Consider the following 26,166-nt stretch of genomic DNA (forward strand, 5'->3'; position numbering starts at 1 on the left):
AACTCACGCTTCGCTAAGTTGACAGTTAAATTTTGCTTTTCGCCAACTGGTTAAACACTGCAGTTAGATGTTAAATATGAGTTCCTGATGTGCCACTATAAACCACCACAGGGCAGTCACATTGGCAAACACACTGACTTGCTGTCTTAGTTCAGCATAACGACAGAGGGAAACAGCTGCCCTAGCTCCGTCCAAATGTAACAAAAACCTGCCTACCAGCCCGTCAAAAGCTCACAAATCAACATTTCATGCAGACGAAAACTAAAGTTTCCAGGAAGTCACGGCACCTGGTAAAGAAATACATCTGCTGAACTATTCCTTTACAGCTACATTATAAAATATATAATTTATGACAAAAGCAAGCCTCCATGTTTCCTGCTGACAAAATGACAGTGGTATAGGCCATGAAGAAAAGGTTGTCTGAGCTGTGAAAAAATTGCCTGGTCTGCACAGAGCCCTAATCCAAAACCTCTACACTGTAAGAAAGGATTCTCCATGTAGATTTGAATTAATGTATTAGGTAAAATATATTTAACTGGGCTAGTAAGAAGAACGCATACAATATAAAATGAGCTTTCAGAGAAAAAGAGACTCAGCAGCAACAGAAAGTTGTCTTCTGTTGGCAAGGCTATATGTTAATGTAGTAGTGTGATGTTGCTGCGCTGTAATATGAGCAGGGCATTAGGGAAGAAGCATTGGGAAGAACTCACATGGATCGAAGTCAAACCTTTATTTTGAAGGATGCGGGTTAGCATTTCCGCTATCATGGTTCCTACGTCCCTTGCGTGTTGGTATATCCTCAGTATGTTTTTATGAAATTGCGTAAAGGAGTACATTGGGTTTAATGATAAGGTTAGACAAATTTCCATAAAGAGAAATACTGGGGTTTATCGCTGGAAGAGCATCTTATATTTCGAACTGCTCTTTCCGCACTTCCGTTGGCTTTACTTCCGGTGGGTGGAGCTTGTCTTTCAGGGCAGGTAACAGAACTTCTCTCTGTTGTTTCTCTGATTTGTTGCAACTTGCAAATGTGAAGGTAACTAACCTAAGCACACGCTAAGTCAGTCTATTAACAGTTACACGTTTCAGTGCCGCAATGTTATTTATTTTCATGCATAAATCTGTTTATGTCCGTAGCGTGCGGTAATGTCCACAGCTGTTAGCACAACGTTAGCAGAGGCTTAACATGGCACAAACTTTCTCATTTTACGGCTAAACAGTACACTAAAGAAGTTGCTGAAAACATTTTAGAAACAGAATACTGTTTCCTATCTGATTAGCGGTGTTTAGTTTCGTGAGCCGGCCGCCGAACTCCATTGCATAAAACGGCCATTTAACATAAAGATGATTGGTGATGAATGACTTGTTAACTAGTCATTTAAGTTGTATTTTTACTGAAATAAGCCCACATTTACCCACAAAGTAGTTGCCGAATCAAACAGTGGCTCCTATCGTTACTTTATTTTTAAAATATCAGCATGTTGCTTGTCCTGGGGGCTTATTTTAACTTGTGTATTTTTATTGGGGAGTTCTGCATGAAATTCTGTAGTTGTGTGTTTACGGCGCCTTCAACGGACACACCCCCAGTTTCTCAGAGCAGAGAATACTGCCACTTTTTTTTTTAACGATTTTGAAACAGAATTTTACGTACTTTTTTTAAAAAAAAATCATTTTACATTTGCTGGGTGGTTATTAAGCACATTTTTTGTGGTTTGATAACTCAGAACATGTCATTGTTGCTTTACAGTCATACAGACACAGACAGAACACCTGTAAAATGAGTCCATGAACATTGTTACGTTTAAGAGCTGCAATTTAATTTTGTTTTGGCGTTGGTGAAAATTTCAGTTATCTCATTAAAGTGCTTGAAATTACATCTGCCCCTTCTCCCTCATTAAAAATCATAGGCTCTATAAATATGCATATATTTTCATTCATTCATTTCATTGACACAGGGATGACTTTCATTTGTAAATAAGCAATTTGAAGCTGAAAGGCGCATCTCACATCTAAAACTTTCTGTTTTTCCTTAGGTGCCTCCAAGTGAGATGGTAGTGTGAAATCTGAGGATTCAAAACAACCTCAAGGGATGATCTTCTGCATCCCACGTATGTCAGTGACATTTTTATTGTGGTTAGATCAAAGTACAAATGTTTTTTTACGCCGTACTCATTACACTTTTCTGCTGTTGTTTTGGTATATGCACTTCTGGAGGATTTTTCTTTAAGATCATTATTGATCCAATTTAGTGGCTAAGTGAGGTGAGAAAGCATGGAAACACATGTTTATGGACACATCACCACTGTGTAATCTGGAATTTTTGAAATGAGACTGTGGTTGCATTCTACACTGTTGTGCTAAAATTGTTAATAAAAGTCTTATTTGAATATTCTGGTCTGTAGACTAGTTTTTCCTAAGAAAGAAGAATATTTAGATGTAATTCAAATCAATGCACAGATTAATGTAGATGATTATTACTCAATTTTATATCATTGATAGAATTAAATAAAGTATTATTAGTACTATTTACACATCAGGGAGTTTATCTTTTTCAAATCAATATTTTTGTTTAGGTTTTTATTAATTCTGTACGGTTTTCTATTCGAATCTACTCCTATTAAATGGATATCTGCTAAGGGTCTCATTTAATTAATATTTACTCAATACCAAACACAGTGGCGTGGTGGTTAGCACTGATGCCTCACAGCAAGAAGGTTCCAGGTTTCGAATCCATGGGCCGAATCCGGGTACTTCCAGAATAACCAATGAATTGTAAATTGGCTGTAGTGTGTGCATGTGAATGGTTGTCTATGTGTTAGCTCTGTGATAGACTGGAGACCTGTCCATGATGCCTCTCACCTGATGACAGCTGGGATAGGCTCCAGCCCAACCACGATCCTTCACAGGACAAGCGGTTACAGAAGATGAATGAATGAATATTATTTTGTCCACCTACCTTCTGTTGAATATGGTGAATCTTTTCTTCCAGTGTAGATACACTGGAACACCAGCTTTTGTGGCTGAATGAGATCAAATCTAGATAAAGCAGCAGATAATAAGATGATTATGATTACAGGTCAGCCTGCCTTGTTATTGGGGTGGTCTATAAGGCTCATCAGAACACAAGGAGCCTGTTTGGATCCAGCCTTAAAAAATTTTTTTGAAAGTTTATTAAAATAGTTTTATGAGAAGATCAATAAAAAGACAAGACACTGTTAGCTTAGCAGAAAGGATGCACACTAACACAGACCAAATATAAACTTATCTGAAGCTCACTGATTAAAATGTTTTATGTTGTCAAACACAGGATGTTGTCAAACACAGGATGTCCCCACCCCAGGATTTAATTACAGCTGTCTTTTTCTAATTTAGTGAAAAGGAACCTGGAATTAAAAGTAAATATTTACTCAAAAGGACTTGTAGTTTCATGCTTTCTATTTCTAGTTCCTGTATTTTTGATCTAGTATGACTGAGACTAGCCTATGTCTTGTCAGCAAAACTAAACATTGGTCTTATCATGTGTTGTCTCTTTTATTTAAATACTGTCATTAAATGCAATGATAGCTGTTTTGTAACACTGCAAATTTACCTCTAAAAGAGATCTTTATTGAAGTGTGTGTGGCCTGTTTAATTTTTATTACGCTGTGTTTTGTAGCTGTTTTTCATATCTGAATAAAAAACTTAATTTTGTTGTAAAGAATCTTTCTACAACAGCTAATTCCTATTTTTTTTTTTTTTTTAAATATGATGCCAAAGTCTGTGTCTCATCTGCACGCACAAATGTCTCAGATAAGACAACAGATTTATATCAAGAGTCACTCCTTACACAATCTCCCTTATCTCTATTAAAGGCTGGAGTGTTTGCACATCAGTTAGGATGCAATGGAAGCTTGTTGGTGCCAATGACAAAAGAGAAGGGAAGCAGCCGTTGAGTCAGAGCCACAGATCATTTCTCTCCATTAACGTTCTGTGTGTTTTCTGGATCCTGAATAAAGACCTTGTTGATAAAACATTGCAGGCTTGCCCTGATCTACAACCACCGGGTGGTGCAACTTGCAAAGGCAGTTGCACGCAAACAACCTCTGCCCACACTTTTTTCAAGATGCGTGCCTTCAGTGGGACGTGGTTCCTTGGAAAACTGCTGACACCAAAAACAAAGCAGGACACTGCGGTTTTCATTTTCTAGCCATGAGCAACACAACTTGCAGTGTCTATATTATTTGTAAGGAAGCAGGAAATTCAAAGCTCAGCTGAAAAAACAAATGATATTTCTTGATGGAAGGGTTAGGGTTGGAAGGGTTAGGGATATAAAAATAAAAATATAAAAAAAACGAGACTGTTCCTTTGAGATAAATGTTGGACAAGCAAAATAAATAGAAACCCAACGCCAAACAGAACAAAAGAGATACACTACATGTTATTTGTTTTCTTTGTCAGAGGACAGAGGACGGGTCATCACCCATGGCAGGCAGAGACGCTGACACGGTCACTCCAGGAGAAAATATGAAATCTGCTGTCCAAGCGGACTCAAAACATAGCGCACAAGTTTGACATTTTAACCGTTAACAGCTGACTGGACTACTCTATTTTCAGCACCATAGATATGTTAAACTACTCAGCCCTTGTGTGTTGCTGAATTGTTTGGGTTTCCACAGACCAAATAATGGGTAGAACAAATAATAAAAACCAATAAACCCACGAGCTACATATGATTAAATAACAAGAGTTTAACAGACATCTCCTATCCATTTAAGGTTAGGTTTAAAACCTTGCTTGTTGATAGTGTCTCTGTAGCTTTCTGATCAGCAGCTGCATGTTTCTCATCTGTGAACTTGGACTGGTTCAATGTGCCCAGTGTTCACTGCTTATTATTATCTATTCCAACTTAACTGCTATTTAAATTACCTTGTGATACCTCGTGTGTGCATACATCATGCCAGCCTATTCACCTGTAATATAACAACTACCTTCACTGACTAAGTTGTCTGCCTCTGTGCTCCTGTTTCCTCTCATAACAGTAACTTTATGAGCAGTATTTAGGCCTACTAAATTGCTCTACTTGGAATAAATTGACTGCTGGCTTTATCCACACTTTATAATATCATTATCAATCTCCCATATATTGTGTATCACCTAGTTATGCTGTATCCAGATGTATGTATGAATTAATTTCCTTGATTCTTCTATTCTCTTTCCTCTTCTCCTCCTCTTCGATCCTACTTCTCTATTTCTTCGGCCTCTACGTGGTCGGCCTCACACAGATCAGTCCCCTCATATGATCTTCTCAAGGTTTCTTCCTATGTCAAAAGGGAGCTGTCAATGTCACTTTAGTGATCCCTCTGGGGATTTTAGTCTCAAGGTTCTGCAAAGTGTCTAGAGACTATTTTGGATTGTTATTTGTGCTACATGAACAACTCAGTGAACAAAATACTTTGTTGAGTTGCGTGCAAAGTGCGTGCAAAGTGCGTGCAAAGTGCGAGTCGCTTCAGTTAACTCCCATAACTGACAAAGCCAGTCCTCCTCTTCAGTTCCAACAGACTGTAACATTCTAGTTCCTGACAGAGTTCAAATGAGCCTTTTTCTAATTTGCGTATATGGTATTTTAAATACTATCGTTTTAATATTATCGTTTGTCTTCAGAAATTTACATTTGTTTTAAGATAGCTTATGTTTCACATGCCACATAAGTTTGGCTATGTATGAAGAAATATTCCCAACTGTACTTTTATGATATGTTACTTAGACCCTAGAGAGTTCTAGCTCATACAGAGCACAAATACAAAATTTTACATCCAGATCTCTGAAAGTGAAGATGTGATGGACACTTGATTGTGTCTGACCTCTGAAACGTCAGTTAAAATAATCTCTACAAGCTAAAATAATAATAAATTAGGAAACATTTAGTGTAGAGGTGATACAGTGTGTTACAAGAAGATCCCAAACAACATAAACACAAAAACTACCTGTCTGTCTGGTATCTGTCTTGTATCTGCTGCGTTTACAGACACTGACCTGACCTATGGATTGGTATTAAGGGGACTCAGGAGGTGTGCGCGCCATATTGACCTTGAGGTGAATTCAAAATCTCTGTTAGGGTGACAACACTTCCAACATCCATTGTTCTTATTATTTTTGGACCACTTGGCTTATACTTCTTCTGTTTCAGAACCCGATCTGACATAATTAATTAGCCGGGTGTAAAGCTGTCATCACATGGGCGCAAAGCTGCCGTTAATCCGTCTACCTACTCTTGTGTAGGTTTCAAGTGTTGATGGACACTGAAGAGCACGGCCTGCCGACCTGCAGAACCGTTAACAGCCTACCACTGTGTGGCGAGGGCACTCGTGGTGCCTTTTTTTTGTGTGTGTGTGTGTGTGTAAAAAGGCGTGTCCCTGAGTCATGCATATAATAGCCAGACGAGCTGCAATAGGCTTCGGCTCCCCAGTCCTCCGCTCACTGTGCACCAGCAGACTCGCCCACAGGTTCTCTACGATGGCCGATCACTGCTCTGAACAAGTCGTATTCAACAAGCCAAAGGTACGTGGTCAGCCGGTACACTGTAGTAGGAGCTTCAATCATTTAAATGGAAAGGCGGTGAATTATTGCGCAATTGACTGTTTTTCTGTGGTTTAACGCACGGCTCGATTGCTTAAACACTGAACTCTGTAAAATCCCCCGCGACAAAGACAGTGGCAGGAATGAATAAAACGAAATGAAACCAAGACGTGTTTTTCTAAAAGTACATTTTTGTCACCATCAAGACGCATTTTACGAATGAAACGACCTCTTTGTAGATGTTTTCTTAATAAAAACCTCTTAATAAACATGTTTTTTGCACTGATAAAGAACAACAGTATGAGGATGATCTTTTATCTTGGACTGCTTGTTTTGTAATCAGTGTAATTTGGAACTAGAGCCTGATTGCGGGATGAAAGACATTGGATTATTTTTTTTATTATTTCTAATACACAAAATACTTTGACATGTGCATCAGTCGCACTCATGCTCTTTGAGTCCTGAACATGTACCTGGTCTGCTCGGAAACTGGCAGCTGTTAAGAAGACAGGAAGTGACTGATTCAGTGAGAGAAGTGAAAACCCACACATGCAGCTTGGAGGACGAGATGTGGGGATCAGTTGCCACACAGCGTGAGAGGGTATGAGCGTGTTGGTGGGAACTGTGAAAGGAGAGACTTTAGGGTGCACAGGCCGCTCGCAGAGATAACCTCATTACATATTAATATGCTGCTGTACAGAGTGATGGGGTCATTGTGTGCTGCAGCAACCTTCACTGCTACACCATCACACGCTGACACAGTATAGGGTTATTACTATAAGATAAGATAACATTGATCTCCTGTAGGGCAAGTCTGAGTTGACCCAGCAGCAGCAGCACAGGGAGTGGTGTACAAAACAGAACAAACTGGGATAAGGGATCAGAGTCTGTGGAACAACAGAAAAGTAGAAACAGACAAAAATAGAAATCTGTGCGTACTGCACATGTGGGAGAATACCTGTAAATATGCACGTGGAATTATGAAACATTTCTGTTTTTTGTTTGAAAAGTAGAGGTTTGTAATAAGGTAAATCTGACCAAAAACAGGGCTGAGACTACTCTAACAGCTATTTTCACCAGTCATTCATTTAATGGTTTCCTTTTTGCTTTTTGTTTTATCTGAGCAACAGTGCAAAACATACAGCTGTCACGCAAGACTGACCAAGACTGTTTCAGTTTCTTTCTCATGGAAGAAAGAAACTGTTTCCTTCCCCGTAGTGGTTTGCACTCTAGTACAGGACTAAAACTACTCTTAACAGTTGTTTTAATCTCTGATATATCTTGATTTATGGTTTGATATTAAACATGTGTAAAACAGTGAAAACTGTTCATTAAGTCTCATTCAGTGTCTTTCTTGATCTGTTTATCTGTCTTGTTGACTATCATGCTATTTAAGACGCAGACAAGGAGCTAAAACCTGAGCAGAGCGTTTATTATTTCCATTGCTGATCAGTCAGACAGCTATTTTCTTGACTGACTGTTTGAGGTTTGCTTTGTCTTTAAAATTGCAGAAAGCAGTGAAAGGTTTCGGTGAGACTGATCAGGCCGTCTGTGACAGTCTGCTCTGGTTTAGAGTTACAGCCTGGTACAGCGGGATCATGTTAACAGTATAAAATGGTCGTGTACTGACAGAAGGTCAAATGTTGCTTTGAATGACACTCAGCTTAAACCCAGACAGTTTTTTTTTTTCACTTAAACTTCATATTTGTGTTCACAGAATGGCGTAACATCACCCGTATTTTCCTTTGAAAAACAATGAGGGATTGTTAGATGATATCGTGCGTACGTCTAATTAGTATAGCTGCCTCTGACTTCAGTAATTTGTCACAATGTACTACAGGAAGTGCCGTGTATACTAAAAGGATTTCCCCATGTCAAATTTGGTGAACTAGCTGATGCTTGACTTCCTCATGTATCAGCACAGTGAGATTACAAAACAAAAGATGTGTCCTCGCTAACAATTCTTCCTCTCTGTCACACAGAGATGGACACGCCCTCTATAAATCTGCATCTAACATTCACCTACTAATAATTAGTTTGTTACATGTAATCGTCACGATTAATGAATGAATGAATGAACAATGAATGAACAATGAACACGTCAAGTGATCCTACTGAGATATTCCATTAACAATGATACAAAACTGAAAAAAATGAGAGGAGATAAACAGTTTAAATAGTTTTTATTTTGTAACCAGCAGTCAATCGTTTCAGGTCTAGTCACAATGCACCAATTATCGAAACCAAACACGGCCGTTGATCCAGTAATGGCGATACTAAAATCCCAGGGTGGAGCTGTTTTCAGGATTCCTCACTGCTAAGGCTTTACTTTGATGAAAGCACACCAATAAGAAGGTTGTGTATCTTTCCACAGCCATTAAGAAAAAACAGATGCTTGACTTCACTGAAGGTATTTCATTTCAAAGAAATACTTAAATATTTTTTCATAAGGACTTTCTACATCTTCAAAGTTGATGGCAGCTTTGTGGCCAGTAATAGCTGAGTTGTTTGAATTCTGCGCTGAGGTGATGTCTGTACATCCCGCAGATCTTCAGCACGTTTCCAAATCCCTCCATCAACAGATTTCAGTGACATCAGGCCCCTCGTTTTTTTTGTTAAGTTCACAAAATGCATTAATGCTTTTCTCCTTGACATGCGATGGAGCCAGTGGTGAAGATGGTAAGTTAAAACATCTGGAGTTTTATAGAGCAGCAGCAGGATCTGGATGAAGCTCATCTGTGGTCATGACAAGGCTCAATGACTGCTTTATGAAAACAATTCAGCCATCCAAAGTTTAAAAAAAGTAAATCTGAAGTATTTCCGTAGAATACTGAAAGAAGAAAAGCTCTAGAGTTTGGACTAAATCCTTTTTGGAGCATGAGGTACATTACATTACTTACATTACTCACTTTAAACCACTGGACATGTGGGAAAGGAAAACAAGGGAATCTCTAATGTGAAACTCTTCAGACTCAGAAGCTGATTTCAAACAACGAGGTGACCTTTCAGGTAAAAGTGAGAAGATGCTGTTGTGGAAACTTGTTGTCCATTATCTCGGCTGATTGATTTGACACACATTAGAGGATTTAATTCAGAGCTGATTTCCAAAACTGTGTCCATTTTTGTTTTCATCAGCAGCCAGAGATTAGAATTAAACATTCCCGGTATGAACATTTTAATTTGAACCTCACTGTGACGACCGAGGCCTCAGCTGTTGAAGGAGGGGCAGAGATTTATCAATGTCATCCGCCCAGATAAATCCCAGTATTCAGCGATATAAGGAGAGTCAGAACACTTCCTCTTCTTCTTCTTCTTCTACTTCTTCTTCTGTTACCCCTCACTGGCACCCCTGGCCAATTCAGCATTTGTTGTCCAGTCATGCGCACTGCGTTCATAATGGGCTGCAGCCAAAACACTGAACTGCACCACCATCACTGCTCTCTCTTGCTTTTTTTCCCCTCTAATCAGACTAAGATGTATTCATCTACATGAAAAGAACTGTTTTTGTTTGACCTGATATTTATTATCCTTCTCATCCACAGGTTGAGCTGCATGTGCACCTCGATGGAGCCATCAGGGTGCAGACTATCCTTGATGTGGCCCGGTAAGTCCGCTTCATTCTTTAATATTGACATTAGATTGAAATGTTTTCAGAGTGAGATACAGATAATCATGTTTAGACAGGCAAGAAGATAAGATAATGTTTCTTTGTGTAGTTTGTTGATCAGCTGCACTTGGGAATAGTGATTAAAATAAAAGTGAGCGACTGCAGGTGTATCGGCCTACATCGGCTTGGCTTTAAGAACATAATTTTAAAACGGGTCCCATGTCTTGTTAACCCCTAACCCTGATTCCGACTGGGTGAAATTCTGCTGCTGTATTGTGAAAGGCATGAAATTCTGACTGCTATGTAACAACTATTTTTAGATACCAAGTTCCTTCCTTTGTAATAAGTGTGCGTGCACAGCAAACCATCAGGCACATGAGTCGCTACGTGCTGCACAGAGTTTCCACTGCAAAAGAACAACATTTCTTTAAGCTTTTACTCTTTTATTAATAATAATAAAAAAAGAAACAGAAAAAGGGTTTAATAATACTTTGACAGTTTTTTGACAGTCAGCATGTTGACACACGTCCAGCAGTTATGGAGCAACATTAGCATTCATTTAGAGTTTAGTTGCGTTTTACACTTGAGAAAAACAAGGTACAGGAACAAAATTCAGCCTTGTTTTTCTTTTTTTATTAGACATACGTAACACAATATCAGGCCAGTTATATGAACTAAGATAAGAGATAACGTAAGATAGGACTTTATTTATCCCCTAGGGGAAATTAAGGTGTTACAGCGGCATGGAACAACAGTGCAAAATACAAAAAAAATATGATAAGGTAAGACAAGTGAAATTATACACTGCGTGGTGAAAAAAAAAAAAAAAAGTTGCCACCCGGATGTAACTAAGCAAACAGTTAGCTGGCAACAAGTTATTTAACCCCAACTGATGCAATGAGTAGCTTCTCATTTCTTAAACAACCATGTCTAAAGACACATCCTGTGATCGTGGAAGAGATGTTAGTCTGTTTGAGAAGGGTCAAATCATTGGCATGCATCAAGCAGAGAAAACATCCAAGGAGATTGTCGAAAATTGGATTAAGAACTGTTCAATGCATTATTAAAAACTGGAAGGATAGTGGGGAACCATCGCATCAGGGTAGAGAGGCAGATGAAGTGATGCACCCATCATGCCTAGTTCCTACTGTGCAAGCCTGTGGGGGCAGTGCTATGATCTGGGGTTGCTGCAGTTGCTCAGGTCTAGGCTCACCAACATTATGTGCCCAAAGAATGAGGTCAGCTGACTACCTGAATATACTGAATGACCAGGTTATTCCATCAATGGATTTTTTCTTCCCTGATGTTCACGGGCATATTCTAAGATGACAATGCCAGGATTCATGGGGCTCAAATTGGTAAAGAGTAGTTCAGGGAGCATGAGACATCATGGATTGGCCACCACAGAGTCCAGACCTTAACCCCATTGAGAGTCTTTGGGATGTGCTGGAGAAGGCTTTGTGCAGTGGTCAGACTATCCCATCATCAATACAAGATCTTGGTGAAAAATTAATGCAACACTGGATGGAAATAAATCTGGTGACATTGCAGAAGCTTATCGAAACAAATCAAAGCTAAAGGCATTCCAACGAAATATTAGAGAGTGTAACCTTTTTGTTTTGGTAGCGACTTTTTGGCCAGGCTGTGTATAAAAGTAAGTATGTTAAGATATTAAAAAAAAATTACATATTGCATCAGCTTTAAGTAGCTAACCAAAAAGTTGAAAAAAAACAAACAACTAGTGTTAATCTAAGGTTGAAGTGGTAAGGAGGCACATAATGACATCATGAATATCATGTATAAAGACAAACTCCAATAGGAGCTGCACCAAGTATTGCACCAAAATGACATGAGGTAATGACATGACGTAATACAGGGATGAGTTGGTATAGACAGACGTATTATGTTCTTTATATGTCCAAGAAAAAAGATCAGCAGCAGTGCTAAGAAATGCTGAAGTTAAAGAGTCTGACTGCTGCTAGGTATTAAGTTACCAGTGCCGTCGGCGTTTCAAAATCATGGACATTATTCATATTATTGACGATGAATATATTTTTAACTAAACACGCAAATTTCCGATCCATGGCATTCATGAATTGACTTAACTGCGTTAACCTTGTAAGCACAACAACACAGGACAACAATGAACACAGTACTAATTAAATCACTACGTAAGCATGGTAGCGGCCCAGAAATCAACGAAACATGTCAGAATCTGCAAGTCAGCAAATATAATAACTCAAAAAGGCTCAATAGATCACAGTGTAGTTTAAGGGGCTGCTTTTAATTAATTTTTCATTTATAATTCAGCAGCTGAGATGAGAATTGATCCTTCAGTGCAAAAAACCAAACTGCTCAGAGTGAAACTAAGCTTTAAATTTCTCTCTCTCTCTCTCTCTCTCTCTCTCTCTCTCTCTCTCTCTCTCTCTCTCTCTAGGAAACGCGGCATTAATCTGCCAGCAAATACTGTGGAAGAGATGACACAGCACATTATTCTTCAAGAGCCTTCCACACTCACCGTGTTCTTGGAGAAGTTCAATGAGTACATGCACGTGGTTGCGTAAGTGCTGACATGTCACCTTTAATGAGTTGCATAATTACCAGCAGTGTAGTTTCTTGCTGACCAGATGACAAACATAGTAACGTTTGAGTAATTAAGAGTCAGGGTTCAACTCATTAGTGCTGCAGGAATGTGAACGGCGAGGGTCGAAGTCCAGTCACGCAGTTTGTTATCGCACACACATGTAGGAACTAGTCTTTTAAAACCAGGGTGTGCGGTTTAGTTCTTGATTGATAATATTAGGATGTAAAACACAGCAGGATTATGCAACGTAATTCTGCACCACGACAGGGGGCAGGCTGATTTTAAATGCCAGGCATGCAGGAGAGGAACATAACATTACTGAGATCAAGTGTCACCTTGGCAACCAAACTAAGAAGAGAGTAAAGATCCTTTCCGGTGTCACTTTGTCTTATATTTAGTCCTCCATTAACAAGGCCGAACTGTTTAGAAAAGACGAAATACAGTCTTTCAGACACTCAATGGCCGTAAAAGCTTCCGACAATGAGGGCCTGTGGCTGCTGGACGACACCACACACTTGTGCTGAATGGAGCTTTCTGTAGCCTCTTGAAAGCCTTGCACACAAGGCTTTCAAGAGGCTTGCTACAGGGCTTCAGCAGCATGGGGAACTTGCTAGTGGAGTTTAGCTCATGCACAATTGTTGTATGAGCTTGGCGGTGATGAGGCTGAGAGGACGCTGGAGAACAACAGGCATTCAGGGCCTATGAGCATTCACTTTCACTGTAAATGCTGGAAGCTGTGCTGCTCTCTTTCACCTGATGTGGGAATGAAAACATGCTGCTGGGTCGAAAGGAAAAATGAACGCTCCAATGAGAGCTCCATATTTTAACAACACGACTCTATGACGTCATACTGTACGGACAAAACAGACAGAAATGTTTAGGTGTTGAGCGTAATAATTACAAGGTAAGTGACTAAAAATGAGTAGGGTTATATTTAGTTTCATAAATATATGAGGCCCCTGGACTAAATATAAATAAATGATGTTCCCTATCAGTATTTTCTTAATTAATTAGTTAACAGATTAGCCTAATAAATGGCAAAATGTTTGATTTAGATTTACTAATTTAGATGATGACTGTTAAAATCTGTCTTAGCCATGAAGACGTTTCACGTTCAGATGGTTAAATGTTATTTTATTTGTACAGCACCTTTCACATGTTATGCCAGGCTCAGACTACAGAAGTTAGAGCTGATTTATCCCTAAAGCTCAGATTATCTTGTAAGGTGTGGTCTTTGCAGATCTACTATTAAATCTCCCGAGCCTCTCGCAGACTCATCGACGCCTTCCTCGATTAATTTCAAATAATTGATATTTAGGATTCACAGAGCAGCTGATAGTATTGTCAGACAACAGTCTAGGCTAATGCTAGCTAGCAAATCACATTTAAAAACTCACCATCACCTTTCTTTGAAGACTAGACACCCAGTGTTGACCTCATCTCCCCAGAGAGTTTCTCATCCACACTAGTTTGGCATCCTGCTTTTATTTTTACATCAAGTTCTTCCTCTTCTTACAATTGGCTGTTGATAAAGCAGCAGATCAGTGCATTACCGTTTTTACACCTCATTCAGTATGGTTTGGGTTTGCCTCTCCGTGAGATCACATGAGGTTCAGTGCTCCTTGATCTGGCACGATAAGTAAATAAAATCCTGTTGCTTGTGTTAGGGACAGAATCAGGCTGGCTTTTAAAACTCAGAGCTCACCATTAGTGATTGCTTTATAGTGCAGGTCAACAAGAGCTAAATAAATGGCTTCTCCTTTCTTCTGCTTTTATTTGAACATCCTCTAGCCTGTTAATCAGTCTCATACTGTCCCTTAGAGATACTCTCCTCTAAATGTACGCGTACATTGAATATAATCTTAAATGACATGAAAAAGTCAACAGTGGTCAGAAAATGTCTCTCATGCAGAATTAAGTCAAGAACAACAAGCATCTCTGTTTTATTGCAGACATGTACCATGTTGTGCCTCACACTAGTGACACAGTGTAAATGCTTATATTGGTCATTTAGAAAGCCATTATAGCTTAAATGATGGCTTGGGGGAGCCTAATGGCATCACATTTTATCGATGAGATAAGTTTATCACTGTGATTCATTCTGTGTTTACCTTTGTTTCTCTTTCAGTGGAGACAGAGAGGCCATAAAGAGGATAGCCTATGAGTTTGTTGAGGACAAGGCCAAGGAGGGAGTGATTTATGTCGAAGTCAGATACAGCCCACATTTTCTAGCAAACAGCAAAGTGGAGCCCATACCCTGGAACCAGACAGAGTGAGTGCTTGTTTTTAACCACCGCTGTCTTTTGGTTAAACCTACGCTGTGCATATTAAGGTTGGCTCACCGCATGTTTTCTCTCTCCTCAGAGGCGACTTGAGCCCAGACGATGTGGTGCACCTGGTTAACGAAGGCCTCCGCGAGGGCGAGAGGGCCTTCAATATCAAAGCCAGGTCCATTCTATGCTGCATGCGCCACATGCCAAGTAATGAACTGTTCATGCTCCTGTCTGCCAAAACAACCTTGTGAGATAAGGTTCCTTACTGTACTGTCTTCTGTCCTGTCCCAAAGCTCTGCCACAGTTATTCCCATTAGATAATAAACAGGAGCACCACACATAAAGATGCTACACTCAGGTCCATTTTCATATTGTCAGTGCTCCATAATGTCTTGAAAACTATGTGTCTAAGTTTTTAGACAAACTGACACTTGACATAATGTCATCCTGCTAACGTGTTGAATGAAAACAGGCTGATGATGAGGAGTCATAATCATTCATAATGTTCTTAGTGTAAAATTTGTCACTTAGTTTATAAAAAGTGAATCTAATGAGTCATTGGTCCAGAACATAAACCTTTGACCTGATGGTGGTGCTAAATGGAGTTGAATGTCAGTGCTAATCTTCACTGTAGACCATTCAGTATTTGCCTAGGTATTTCAGTCCGGACCAAAGTGACCAATAACCATCAGAGTAAAACTACCATCCCTAGAAACATCAAGAACTTGTTGAATTGTCTGCAAAATGCAGATGTTGCATTAGTTGCAGCAGTAACGTCCATACCAATAACAGAGTACCATTGAGTCAGTAAAAGGTACCAGTAATAGTTATGGTGGTAACGTGAGCAGTGCCATTAGCAGCATCAGTGACAGTAGTGATATGCCTGTTGCAGAAACGCTCTTCTCCAGTCATGCAGCTGTTTCCTGTGCAACTCAACAGCCAACTGCAATTCATATTTGTCATCATACATTTTCCACCACAACCCCCGCTAAACATGCTGTGATGTCCCTAGTGAATACACTTATCTGCATGTGGGAGTCTTCGTGAACGTTTGCAGGATATCTTATTTTTTCATGTTTTTAGGAAACCAGTCTGCAGCAATGCAAGGATGGCAAATCAGTCTGAATTGAATTTTTGTGGACATGCCCAATTCATTGTTGTTTTCAAGCCGTAAAACATACCAGATGTGACACAGGAAATTTATGTAATGGTTTGACATTTGGGGAAATACTTCATAGCTTTCTTGTCAGGACTCGCATGTTGACACATCTTACGTGGCCTGAGCATGTCTCTTAGGTTATGTGAGACGTGTTGACATGTGAAAACAGCCAAAATCCCTTTCATAACTCAAGCTAAGCAAACCGGCTGCTGGAGCAAATCATGGTCATGTACGGACTTGAGATTAGTATCAGCCTTCTCATCTAAAGAAAACCACATTTTTCAAAATGTTGAACTATTACACCAAGAACCAGTCAAACAAATGCAGTTAGCGCCACATGGTGATTAATGTTAACGTCTTGGGCTTATCACAGCTGTAGATTCATGCAGATGGCTGTAGCATTATGCTCAGACTGACCATCTTCATGTGTGTGTTTGAGTTGGCAGGATCAAACTGTGTAGTAATAAATGTACGTTTTAAATTCTCCAGGCTGGTCCATGGATGTCGTGGAGCTGTGTAAGAAATATCGAGATGAGGGAGTAGTCGCCATTGATCTGGCAGGTGATGAATCACTCAACTGTGAAGCTAATCCAGAACACAGGAGGGCCTACGAGGTGAGCATGCAGCATCATCAGCACTACACCCACATGTAGTGTCTGTCAGATTAAGAGGACTTTAATGTGTCTTTATTTCGTGAACTGTAAGCAACACATGCTTGAGTCACAGCAGTAATTAAGATCAGCTAAACAGCAGCTTGTTTTGCAGACTTACAAAGTTTAACAAGAAGCGTGATTTCTGGAGGAAACCAACAGACAGTATCGATTCTAAAGTACACTACTGGGTATACATGTGATTTATAATGTGCTATGTCATTTTGCACTCGTAAAAATATTTTTATAGTCTGAGAATCCACCTTATGTTCTCGCCAGCTGCAGGCTGGTGAATATGGCTGCAGTTTATTGCATCAACAACTTTCAGGAATTATTACAGCAGCGGTGCCCAATGCGTTGATTGTTATCGAATGGTAGATCGTGAAGGTGGTACAGGCAGATTCCGTGCCATTGAAAAAATGTTTTAGATGTTAGTCTACCATTTATCTGTTTCATCTCCAGAACGAAGAGCGAGACAAACTTCTTTTTATTTATTTATTTTTTTTTACTTTTAATTGCAACATTCATGTCTGCAGTACACAACCACATTCATGTCTGCGGTACACAACCGCAGTCATGCACAATTTCTGAAGGAACAGCACTATTTTTCTAAAAGTGTTGTGCAACAATTTTTCTTCTTAGAATAATAAAAAGAAAGATGGATAGAGCTCTTAACACTGTAGCAACTCTTAGCTCTTAGCACTGTAGCAACAACTAATATGACTTAAGTGTGTGTGTGTGTGTGTATGTATATATATGTGTATATATATATATATATATAGAGAGAGAGAGAGATAGATAGATAGATAGATAGATAAATAGATAAATAGATAGATAAATAGATAGATAGATAGATATAGTCATAGGTAAGGGCAGTGCCTGATCTTACAGCCCTGTCCTGTCATACAAAGGTATACCACATGTACCTAAAAGTTACTGTCGAGTTGAAAGTAAAATATAAAATAAAAAGGTTCAGGGCCGAGCATCAGAGCATCAGAGCATCAGATCGGCTTGACTTCATTCAACAGATAACATGAAGATAATAAGGCGCTGTCAACACAACAGTCTTAAATGTGCATGTCACAATTGCAACCGTTACATCTGAATTACTGTGGGAACACCCTAACCTCTATAATTTTTTGTAGTTTTGACTGAAATGTCTCAACCTTGAATGAGTTGCAAGTTAATCAGTCTGGAAAGCAAACAGTTCATGCAGGAAGCAGCCAAAAGGCAAATTCCAAAAATAAAAATAAAAATTTAAAAAAAGCAGGCATACTTACTCGGGTTGAGGCAAAACTAAAATGGCAGGGAGAAGTGGAGATTACACACGAGAGGAAAACATTAAAAAAAAAAAACAGTCTGGAATTCTTGAATGAGAAGTAAGGAATCAGTCTGCATAGCAATGAGTATTACTGTCTTCAGATGCTATTTGTGAGCTTGTAGCTTTGCCATATGGTGTCAAAAATATATTTTGCACTCGTAAAAATATTTTTATAGTCTGAGAATCCACCTTATGTTCTCGCCAGCTGCAGGCTGGTGAATTTGGCTGCAGTTTATTGCATCAACAACTTTCAGGAATTATTACAGCAGCGGTGCCCAATGCGTTGATTGTGATCGAATGGTAGATCGTGAAGGTGGTACAGGCAGATTCCGTGCCATTGAAAAAATGTTTTAGATGTTAGTCTACCATTTATCTGTTTCATCTCTAGAACGAAGAGCGAGACAAACTTCTTCTTTTTTTTTTTTTTTTTACTTTTAATTGCAACATTCATGTCTGCGGTACACAACCACATTCATGTCTGCGGTACACAACCGCAGTCATGCACAATTTCTGAAGGAACAGCACTATTTTTCTAAAAGTGTTGTGCAACAATTTTTCTTCTTAGAATAATAAAAAGAAAGATGGATAGAGCTCTTAACACTGTAGCAACTCTTAGCTCTTAGCACTGTAGCAACAATTAATATGACTTAAGTGTGTGTGGGTGTGTGTATATGTATATATATATATATGTGTGTGTGTGTGTGTGTGTATATATAGATAGATAGATAGATAGATATAGTCATAGGTAAGGGCAGTGCCTGATCTTACAGCCCTGTCCTGTCATACAAAGGTATACCACATGTACCTAAAAGTTACTGTCGAGTTAAAAGTAAAATATAAAATAAAAAGGTTCAGGGCCGAGCATCAGAGCATCAGAGCATCAGATCGGCTTGACTTCATTCAACAGATAACATGAAGATAATAAGGCGCTGTCAACACAACAGTCTTAAATGTGCATGTCACAATTGCAACCGTTACATCTGAATTACTGTGGGAACACCCTAACCTCTATAATTTTTTGTGGTTTTGACTGAAATATCTCAACCTTGAATGAGTTGCAAGTTAATCAGTCTGGAAAGCAAACAGTTCATGCAGGAAGTAGCCAAAAGGCAAATTCCAAAAATAAAAATAAAAATTTAAAAAAAGCAGGCATACTTACTCGGGTTGAGGCAAAACTAAAATGGCAGGGAGAAGTGGAGATTACACACGAGAGGAAAACATTTAAAAAAAAAAACAGTCTGGAATTCTTGAATGAGAAGTAAGGAATCAGTCTGCATAGCAATGAGTATTACTGTCTTCAGATGCTATTTGTGAGCTTGTAGCTATTCCATATGGTGTCAAAATGTTTACGTCGTAAGACCACGGCTGCTAGGCAACTGTTGTCTTTTAAAAACCAGCAACGCCAACAGTTTAGCCAGCTAGCGACTGGGTAGCTCAACATAAGAACATCCATACGCAAACCCGTTACAACACTGACTTTAATGAAAATTTGCACTTAGGGGCAGATCATGTGGACTTTTCTCGGGAACCTGGTAAATACAACCCAATTTGAAGATAACCCTAGTATACGCAGGTTCATGTTTAGCATCAGTTAGCTTACTAAGCTTAGCATAAAAACATTCTTTATGTTAGCATTAGCTCCCAGCCAGCACCACTGTGTAGCCACATGTAGCTGCTAGCATGGCTAGGTTAAACATGTTACGTGTTCGTCTAATTCACATGATTCACTACCCACTGTTAATGTACGCAGACTTGGCGAGAAGCTACTGGAGTTTTTGATCTAAACTGCAGGATATGTGCATCCTCTCTGTTACCATGGAGATGTGTATCCAAAAAAGGTTAAAAAAAGGCAACTGGACTTGTAGAGTTTGTAGAGTTTCAAGCTTAAAAAAAACTCTACATGTCCAGTTGCCTTTTTTGAACCTTTTTTGGATATACCATGACCTGGATGACTGAGAACCTTCACAGACATACATGGAGATGTGTCAAACAGGTTGTAGCTCAGGTGTTTGTATCATTTTCCTCTTACACGCTGAAGGTTCTCGGAAAAATCCAATTCAATTTTCGGCCAGAATAGTATTGATTAATTCAGAGAATACGAACCTCTGCAACCAGTTTAGCCTGTCAGACATTAAGGAATGAAGTGGATTAATCACTTAATACTCTACGGGATGCTGGACCTTTTACCTGAAATGAATTTCAGGATCGATTGAGGTCAACTTCGGGAGAGATCATAAGATTTATACATTTTTCAGTCCACTATGGAAATGAATGGAGGTGGAAATTAATCGCTCTTACTGTATTTATAGTTTGACATTGCAGAGATGCCGCGGCCTCCAAACAGCACGTGTTACAATGGTGATATGTTCAAAGGTGGACTGAATGAAACATTATTATATACTGTATGATCTTATTGTCAGTCACTCATGCTTGAAGAGGTAAACATAGCAGTATTTACATGGCTGGCTTTGAATAGAGAAGGTATGCACTAGAAATTCTTGTCATACCCTCAATGCCTCAATGAATTAAAGTCAAAAGTCTTCTTAGGCAAACATTTGGTCAATAATTCACAAGGTGGCCATCAAATCAAAAGAGCTGATGGTTCACAAGCCCAGTATTTGCAGATGCAGCACATCTTTAGTTGACTCACTCTGACATCAATATTGCTGTAACGTCATTTTAACATTATCCAATCAGACATATAAATGAGTTCAAACTTAAGTATAATATTGGATATGATTTTTCATATGATTTTATATTTACTTTCTTTATAAAGCACAATTTGTAAAAGCTGTTTTTCCAACTTTATCATGGTGTACTGGATCTCTGAAATCCTGCCAAGGTGACTCTATACTGATGGAAGTCTTTTAATTATTAACAAGAAGCCAAACTCACAGAGCAGAGTCCGCCCTAATATTGAGGGTTATCTATATGAATATATACTCTCTAGATACATATGTGCCGATTAAGCAACCTACACTTCGTGGGTCCAAGGTTGCTAAAATGAGAACGGATGATCAATCCAGATGGATGTCCTCTTCATGTTTAGTAAAGACAAAGTAAACACTCTTATTTTAAAAGTGTAGCTAGCGTGGAATGTTGTTTTCTTTCTTTCCTTATCAAACTGCCAAAGCAATGCCTGTCTACATTATAAACAGCTCCTCTGTCGTTGCCGCGGCATTGCTGATATGAAAGCCAGATGTTTGGCTGTACGCTTGCTGATGTGTTCCACGGCTGATTTTGTTGACAGGAAGCAGAGCGAAGCGGCATCCACAGGACGGTTCATGCAGGAGAGGTGGGCCCGGCGTCTGTGGTGAAGGAGGTGAGCTGCTCGACAATAACGTGAGGCATTTCTGAACGAGGTGCTGGAGCAATCTGAGCCTTAACGGTCCTGACATGCATATTAACAAAACAATGGGGGCTGTATTAACAATAGAAATGAGGGCAGAGAACCAAACCAAACAAGAAGAACAAGAATTTTATGTCAGCGGGTGAACAATTAAAGGTTGGTGAAAGGGCAAATTAGGGATGCCTTAAAATGACAGTGTCCTGCATGTATTTATTTACATGGACTGATAAATATTTATGTGCAAACGAATACACAAGCATATGTTTAGGTATATAGGTCCAATCTCTGCGGCTATGCCTCAATACCCTCCCATGCTAAATGACAACATGTCTCACTGTATAGAAGTTGCCAAAATAAACAGGCCACTCTCTAAGCAACGTCGCAACAGTTGAATGACTGTGTGTTTCTCAAGAAACAGCCCGCAGACTTTGCTCACATGTGGCACATGGTGAATCTATTTGTGGATTATTTCTTTGGGCTATGTCCCATGTTTTAGGCCGTGGAGATCCTCAAAGCTGAACGAGTCGGACACGGATACAGAACCCTGGAGGACCAAGCCCTGTACAAAAAACTTCTGGCTCAAAACATGCACTTTGAGGTAATGAGTCGTCCAAAAAGCTGAATCAACAACAAGGCTGTTAACCCGCTGTACAGTCCCTGACAAAAGTCTTGTCACTTATCCATTTTGTAGAAACAACAGTTTATAACCTGACTTTTAATTAATCCATTGGTTTTAGAAATGGCTCATATGAAAGCTAAAACCCTCCCAAATTATGTTTGATATACTAAAATAAATTTGCTTCACTGAAGAAAGATTGATCATTTAATGAACACAGAAAGGTCAGATTTTGGCAAGACAAAAGTTTTGTCGCCTACAGAAAGTAATGTGAAAATTGAACAAATCATTTACTTCAAATACAAAAATATAATGCATAACATCAGTGAATTAAGTACTGGTGCTGTGAGATCCATATTTAATATCTTGTATGACTTCCATGAGCTTGAAGGACTGCATCCATGCGGTTCGACAATGATTCATACAATTTATTGATGAAGTCATCAGGAATGTTTCGAGCCAACAAACGGTCCTCCCGAGCAGTTGTCTTGCGGGGTCTGCCGGACCTGGGCTTGTCAAAAACATCTCCAGTCTCTTCAAATCTTTTTCTTATTCTTGTAAGACTGCTTTCTTTGCTATTCCTGATGACTTCATCAATAAATTGTATGAATCATTGTCGAACCGCATGGATGCAGTCCTTCAAGCTCATGGAAGTCATACAAGATATTAAATATGGATCTCACAGCACCAGTACTTCATTCACTGATGTTATGCATCATATTTTTGTATTTGAAGTAAATGATTTGTTCAATTTTCACATTACTTTCTGTAGGCGACAAAACTTTTGTCTTGCCAAAATCTGACCTTTCTGTGTTCATTAAATGATCAATCTTTCTTCAGTGAAGCAAATTTATTTTAGTATATCAAACATAATTTGGGAGGGTTTTAGCTTTCATATGAGCCATTTCTAAAACCAATGGATTAATTAAAAGTCAGGTTATAAACTGTTGTTTCTACAAAATGGATAAGTGACAAGACTTTTGTCAGGGACTGTAGTAGTTAAGTGCAAATGTGCAGAAATATGTGTGTCATCTAACCTAATAAACGCACACTGCCCTGTTCATTATTATACACTGGTAATATTGGTCATCACAGACAGGAAATGGGATTGCTCCGTTTGTTAATTATAGATAAGGTGGAGTGATACATAATTAAGCATCAACCTGTAGGAACAGTGATACACTGACCCCTAGTGGAGACTCGGTGGCACAACAGGAAGAAGAAAGGCAGTAGTGATTAGGTTTCTCAGCCTCTGCTCTTCTGTTTGCAGATGTGTCCTATTTCCAGTAGGCTAACAGGTGCCTGTGGGGCTGACTTTACCATACACCCTCTCATCACGTAAGCTTCTTTTACTTTACATGATAGTCGAATAATAAAATATACCATAACTCAATAATAGGCTACTTTATAATAAGGCCGCTCATTTTTTATTTTTTTGTGCAGCTTCAGGAAGGACAAGGCCAACTACTCCCTAAACACAGATGACCCTCTGATCCTCAACTCAACCCTGCACCACGACTACAGCATTGCCCACAAACACATGGGATTCACCGAGGAGGAATTCAAACGAGTGGTGAGATCAAACGCAGGAATAATTACAGCTGTAGATCACAGGAAGAAGAAGCCATCTGAGCGCGGCTTGAAAGGATGTAGAAGGCCTCTCTTAGTTGCTAATTAAAACAGGAGCAAAGGAAAAGTACACTGAAATCCCTCCATCCAATTTTATTATTGCTGTTCCTAATACGTGTTAAACAATGCATGGAAATTAGTTTGGAAAATATAATTAAATTAATAATTTCATGTTTAAATTTGCTTTTTGGAAACTTTCTAATGTGGTGGGAGACAGCATTTGGTTCATTGGTGCAAAAGATATGGACCAGGAAACAGATTGTCTGTATCTAAAGGTTAAACATATCATCTTTATTATTATTTTCTTTTTAATACTTTATTTTTATCAGCCATTTACAACTCAGTCTTGTCCCAAAAATGTTTCATCCTCATTCACGCTTCCAGTCTGGAGTTCCTGGACATTAATGGGTCGTTAAGATAAATCTTATCAACTTACTCTAATAGTCATGTGAGTTTCAGTTGGGCACTATCTACAGATGTTTCAAATAAAAACCTAAACTCAGTCATTTAGAACTGAAGAAGCCACTTGGATGAGTGGAAAACAAGTCCAGCTGCCTCTGTTTTAGTTGTTTTTGGATGTTCATGCTAAGCTAAGCTAAACTAAGCTAAGCACCTGTCTACTGCAGTGGTGAATCTTTTTGTTCAGTCCAGTTCAATGACTCAAAGTCACTGTGTAAATTCAATTTGAATTCTTTTCCACACGATCATATCATTTTTTTTCCCCCCTACAGTTAACACGACAGCTGAAACACTCAGCACCGTTTCTTTGTTCAGCTCATCATTCTGTCCAGTTTATTGCTGGTCGGCCGTGGGTCACATGTTTCTGTGACGGTTATCACATCAAGACCACCAGTATAGTCAGTTCAATTTCAAGTTGGTTGGTAAAGATTCATTGAACACCTGTAGCGTTCTTGGAGAGACCAAGCTAGGCTAACATTTATCGTGAAGACACAAGAGTGCTGTCAGTCTTCTCATTTCCAGCAGAGTGTGAACATGAAAGTGAATAAGCTCCCAAAATTGCTGATTAGACTATTCATTTAAAGTGAATGCATAAAATATTTGCCAGCTCACTGCGGGCGACTTTTTGTGTCTTACAGAACATCGCCTCTGCAAAGTCGAGCTTCCTGCCGGACGAGGAGAAGGAGGAGCTCCTCGGCAAACTGTATGAGGCCTATGGGATGAAAATGAGTACTGCATTTTAAAACACAGCCAGGATGTCTAAGGATGAAACCTAACCCAGGAACATATCACTCTGAACCCTTAATCTCTCCAGCGGACACAGTGGAATGTTTTTATACTTATTCAAAACCCATCATAAAGCATTTAGACTGATGTATGGCTGCTGCCTTTATGGCATGTATCTGCACATCATGTCAGCATTTCTGCACTTGCATACCTTTATTGTGTTAGTGTCAGAGGAGGTCATGGTCCTCTGCATGGTGCAAAAATAAGGGAATGTTGTTTCTTTAAGCAGATTTTGTTATAACAAAACTCTGGACACATTCTTTGTCTTGTGTTTACATCCTATTTGTTAGGAATACAACCAGGGAAGCTTTAGATTCACAATTATTCGATACTCGTGAAGTTTAACAGTTGTTGACACTTTTTTAGTCTGAAAAGGAAGAATGGGGGAGGTTATTTACTTCATTTTTAGCTGAAATATTAGTGTCCTCCCTTAAAAGCACGTGCTGAAGGATACCTGAAAGAGAACTTACTACCTATGTTTTAAATTCTAGTTTACTGTGACTATCCATTGTTCGGTTCAAACCAGGTGAAGTAAGGGAATCCACCGTCAGAAACAGATGTGCTTATTAACTTCTGCGTGCAAATACTTGCATGGGACATCAGGTGAAAACAGCTCAATACCAAATATGTAGTCTTACATTTGAACAGTAGGTGGCACTATTGTTCAAACCACAGCTGAATGAAGTGGTTTTAGTTTGATAATTACCCTCTCAGCTCTTTGGATGTACATATTTATTTAAAATATTTTTTTTTTCATTAAAATAAAAACAAGCACTTCCATTTATAACCAGCACATTTATGAGACGTATGGAAAAACATCTCTGACCATAATAAAAGCTGTGATGAAATGTTTGTGTCTGATTTCTCTTAATATACTAAAGACTCAACTTTCATTATAATAGTTAAAATGTAAAAACAAAAGCTTTTCCAGTAATTAATAATGAAAATAAAGGAAGCTTAAACTTAAAAAGACTTCTAAGAACCTGCACAGCTCTGCAGATGAACTGTTACTTTATTGTACAAAGAGATAAATGGGAACACGGAGTCTATGCTCGGTAGAAATGTAAACACTGGCTTCCTGTAGCCATCCTAATGTACACAAAAAGCTGCGTTCAGTAATATTTATGGTTCTGGAAAAACTCAGCGCCAAGCTGATTAATCCTGGTTGACTGGGGCTC

At 39.0% G+C, this 26,166-nt stretch overlaps 1 protein-coding gene across 1 annotated transcript; it reads left to right on the forward strand.

Moving 5' to 3' along the window:
* Nucleotides 1-6,399: 6,399 nt before the first annotated feature.
* On the forward strand, nucleotides 6,400-25,884 carry ada (adenosine deaminase; the record flags this gene model as incomplete). The annotated part of the gene is made up of 11 exons (XM_084552961.1): nucleotides 6,400-6,537; nucleotides 10,098-10,159; nucleotides 12,600-12,722; nucleotides 14,875-15,018; nucleotides 15,111-15,226; nucleotides 16,668-16,792; nucleotides 21,400-21,471; nucleotides 21,995-22,096; nucleotides 23,385-23,452; nucleotides 23,558-23,687; nucleotides 24,841-25,884. The coding sequence occupies 11 exons, from the start codon at nucleotides 6,400-6,402 to the stop codon at nucleotides 24,943-24,945; spliced, it is 1,185 nt and encodes a 394-aa protein (XP_084409087.1). The 3' UTR covers nucleotides 24,946-25,884.
* Between the last annotated feature and the right edge of the window lie 282 nt (nucleotides 25,885-26,166).

Source organism: Chelon labrosus, assembly GCF_963514085.1.
Source record: "Chelon labrosus genome assembly, chromosome: 10".
Classification (NCBI taxonomy): Eukaryota; Metazoa; Chordata; class Actinopteri; order Mugiliformes; family Mugilidae; genus Chelon; species Chelon labrosus.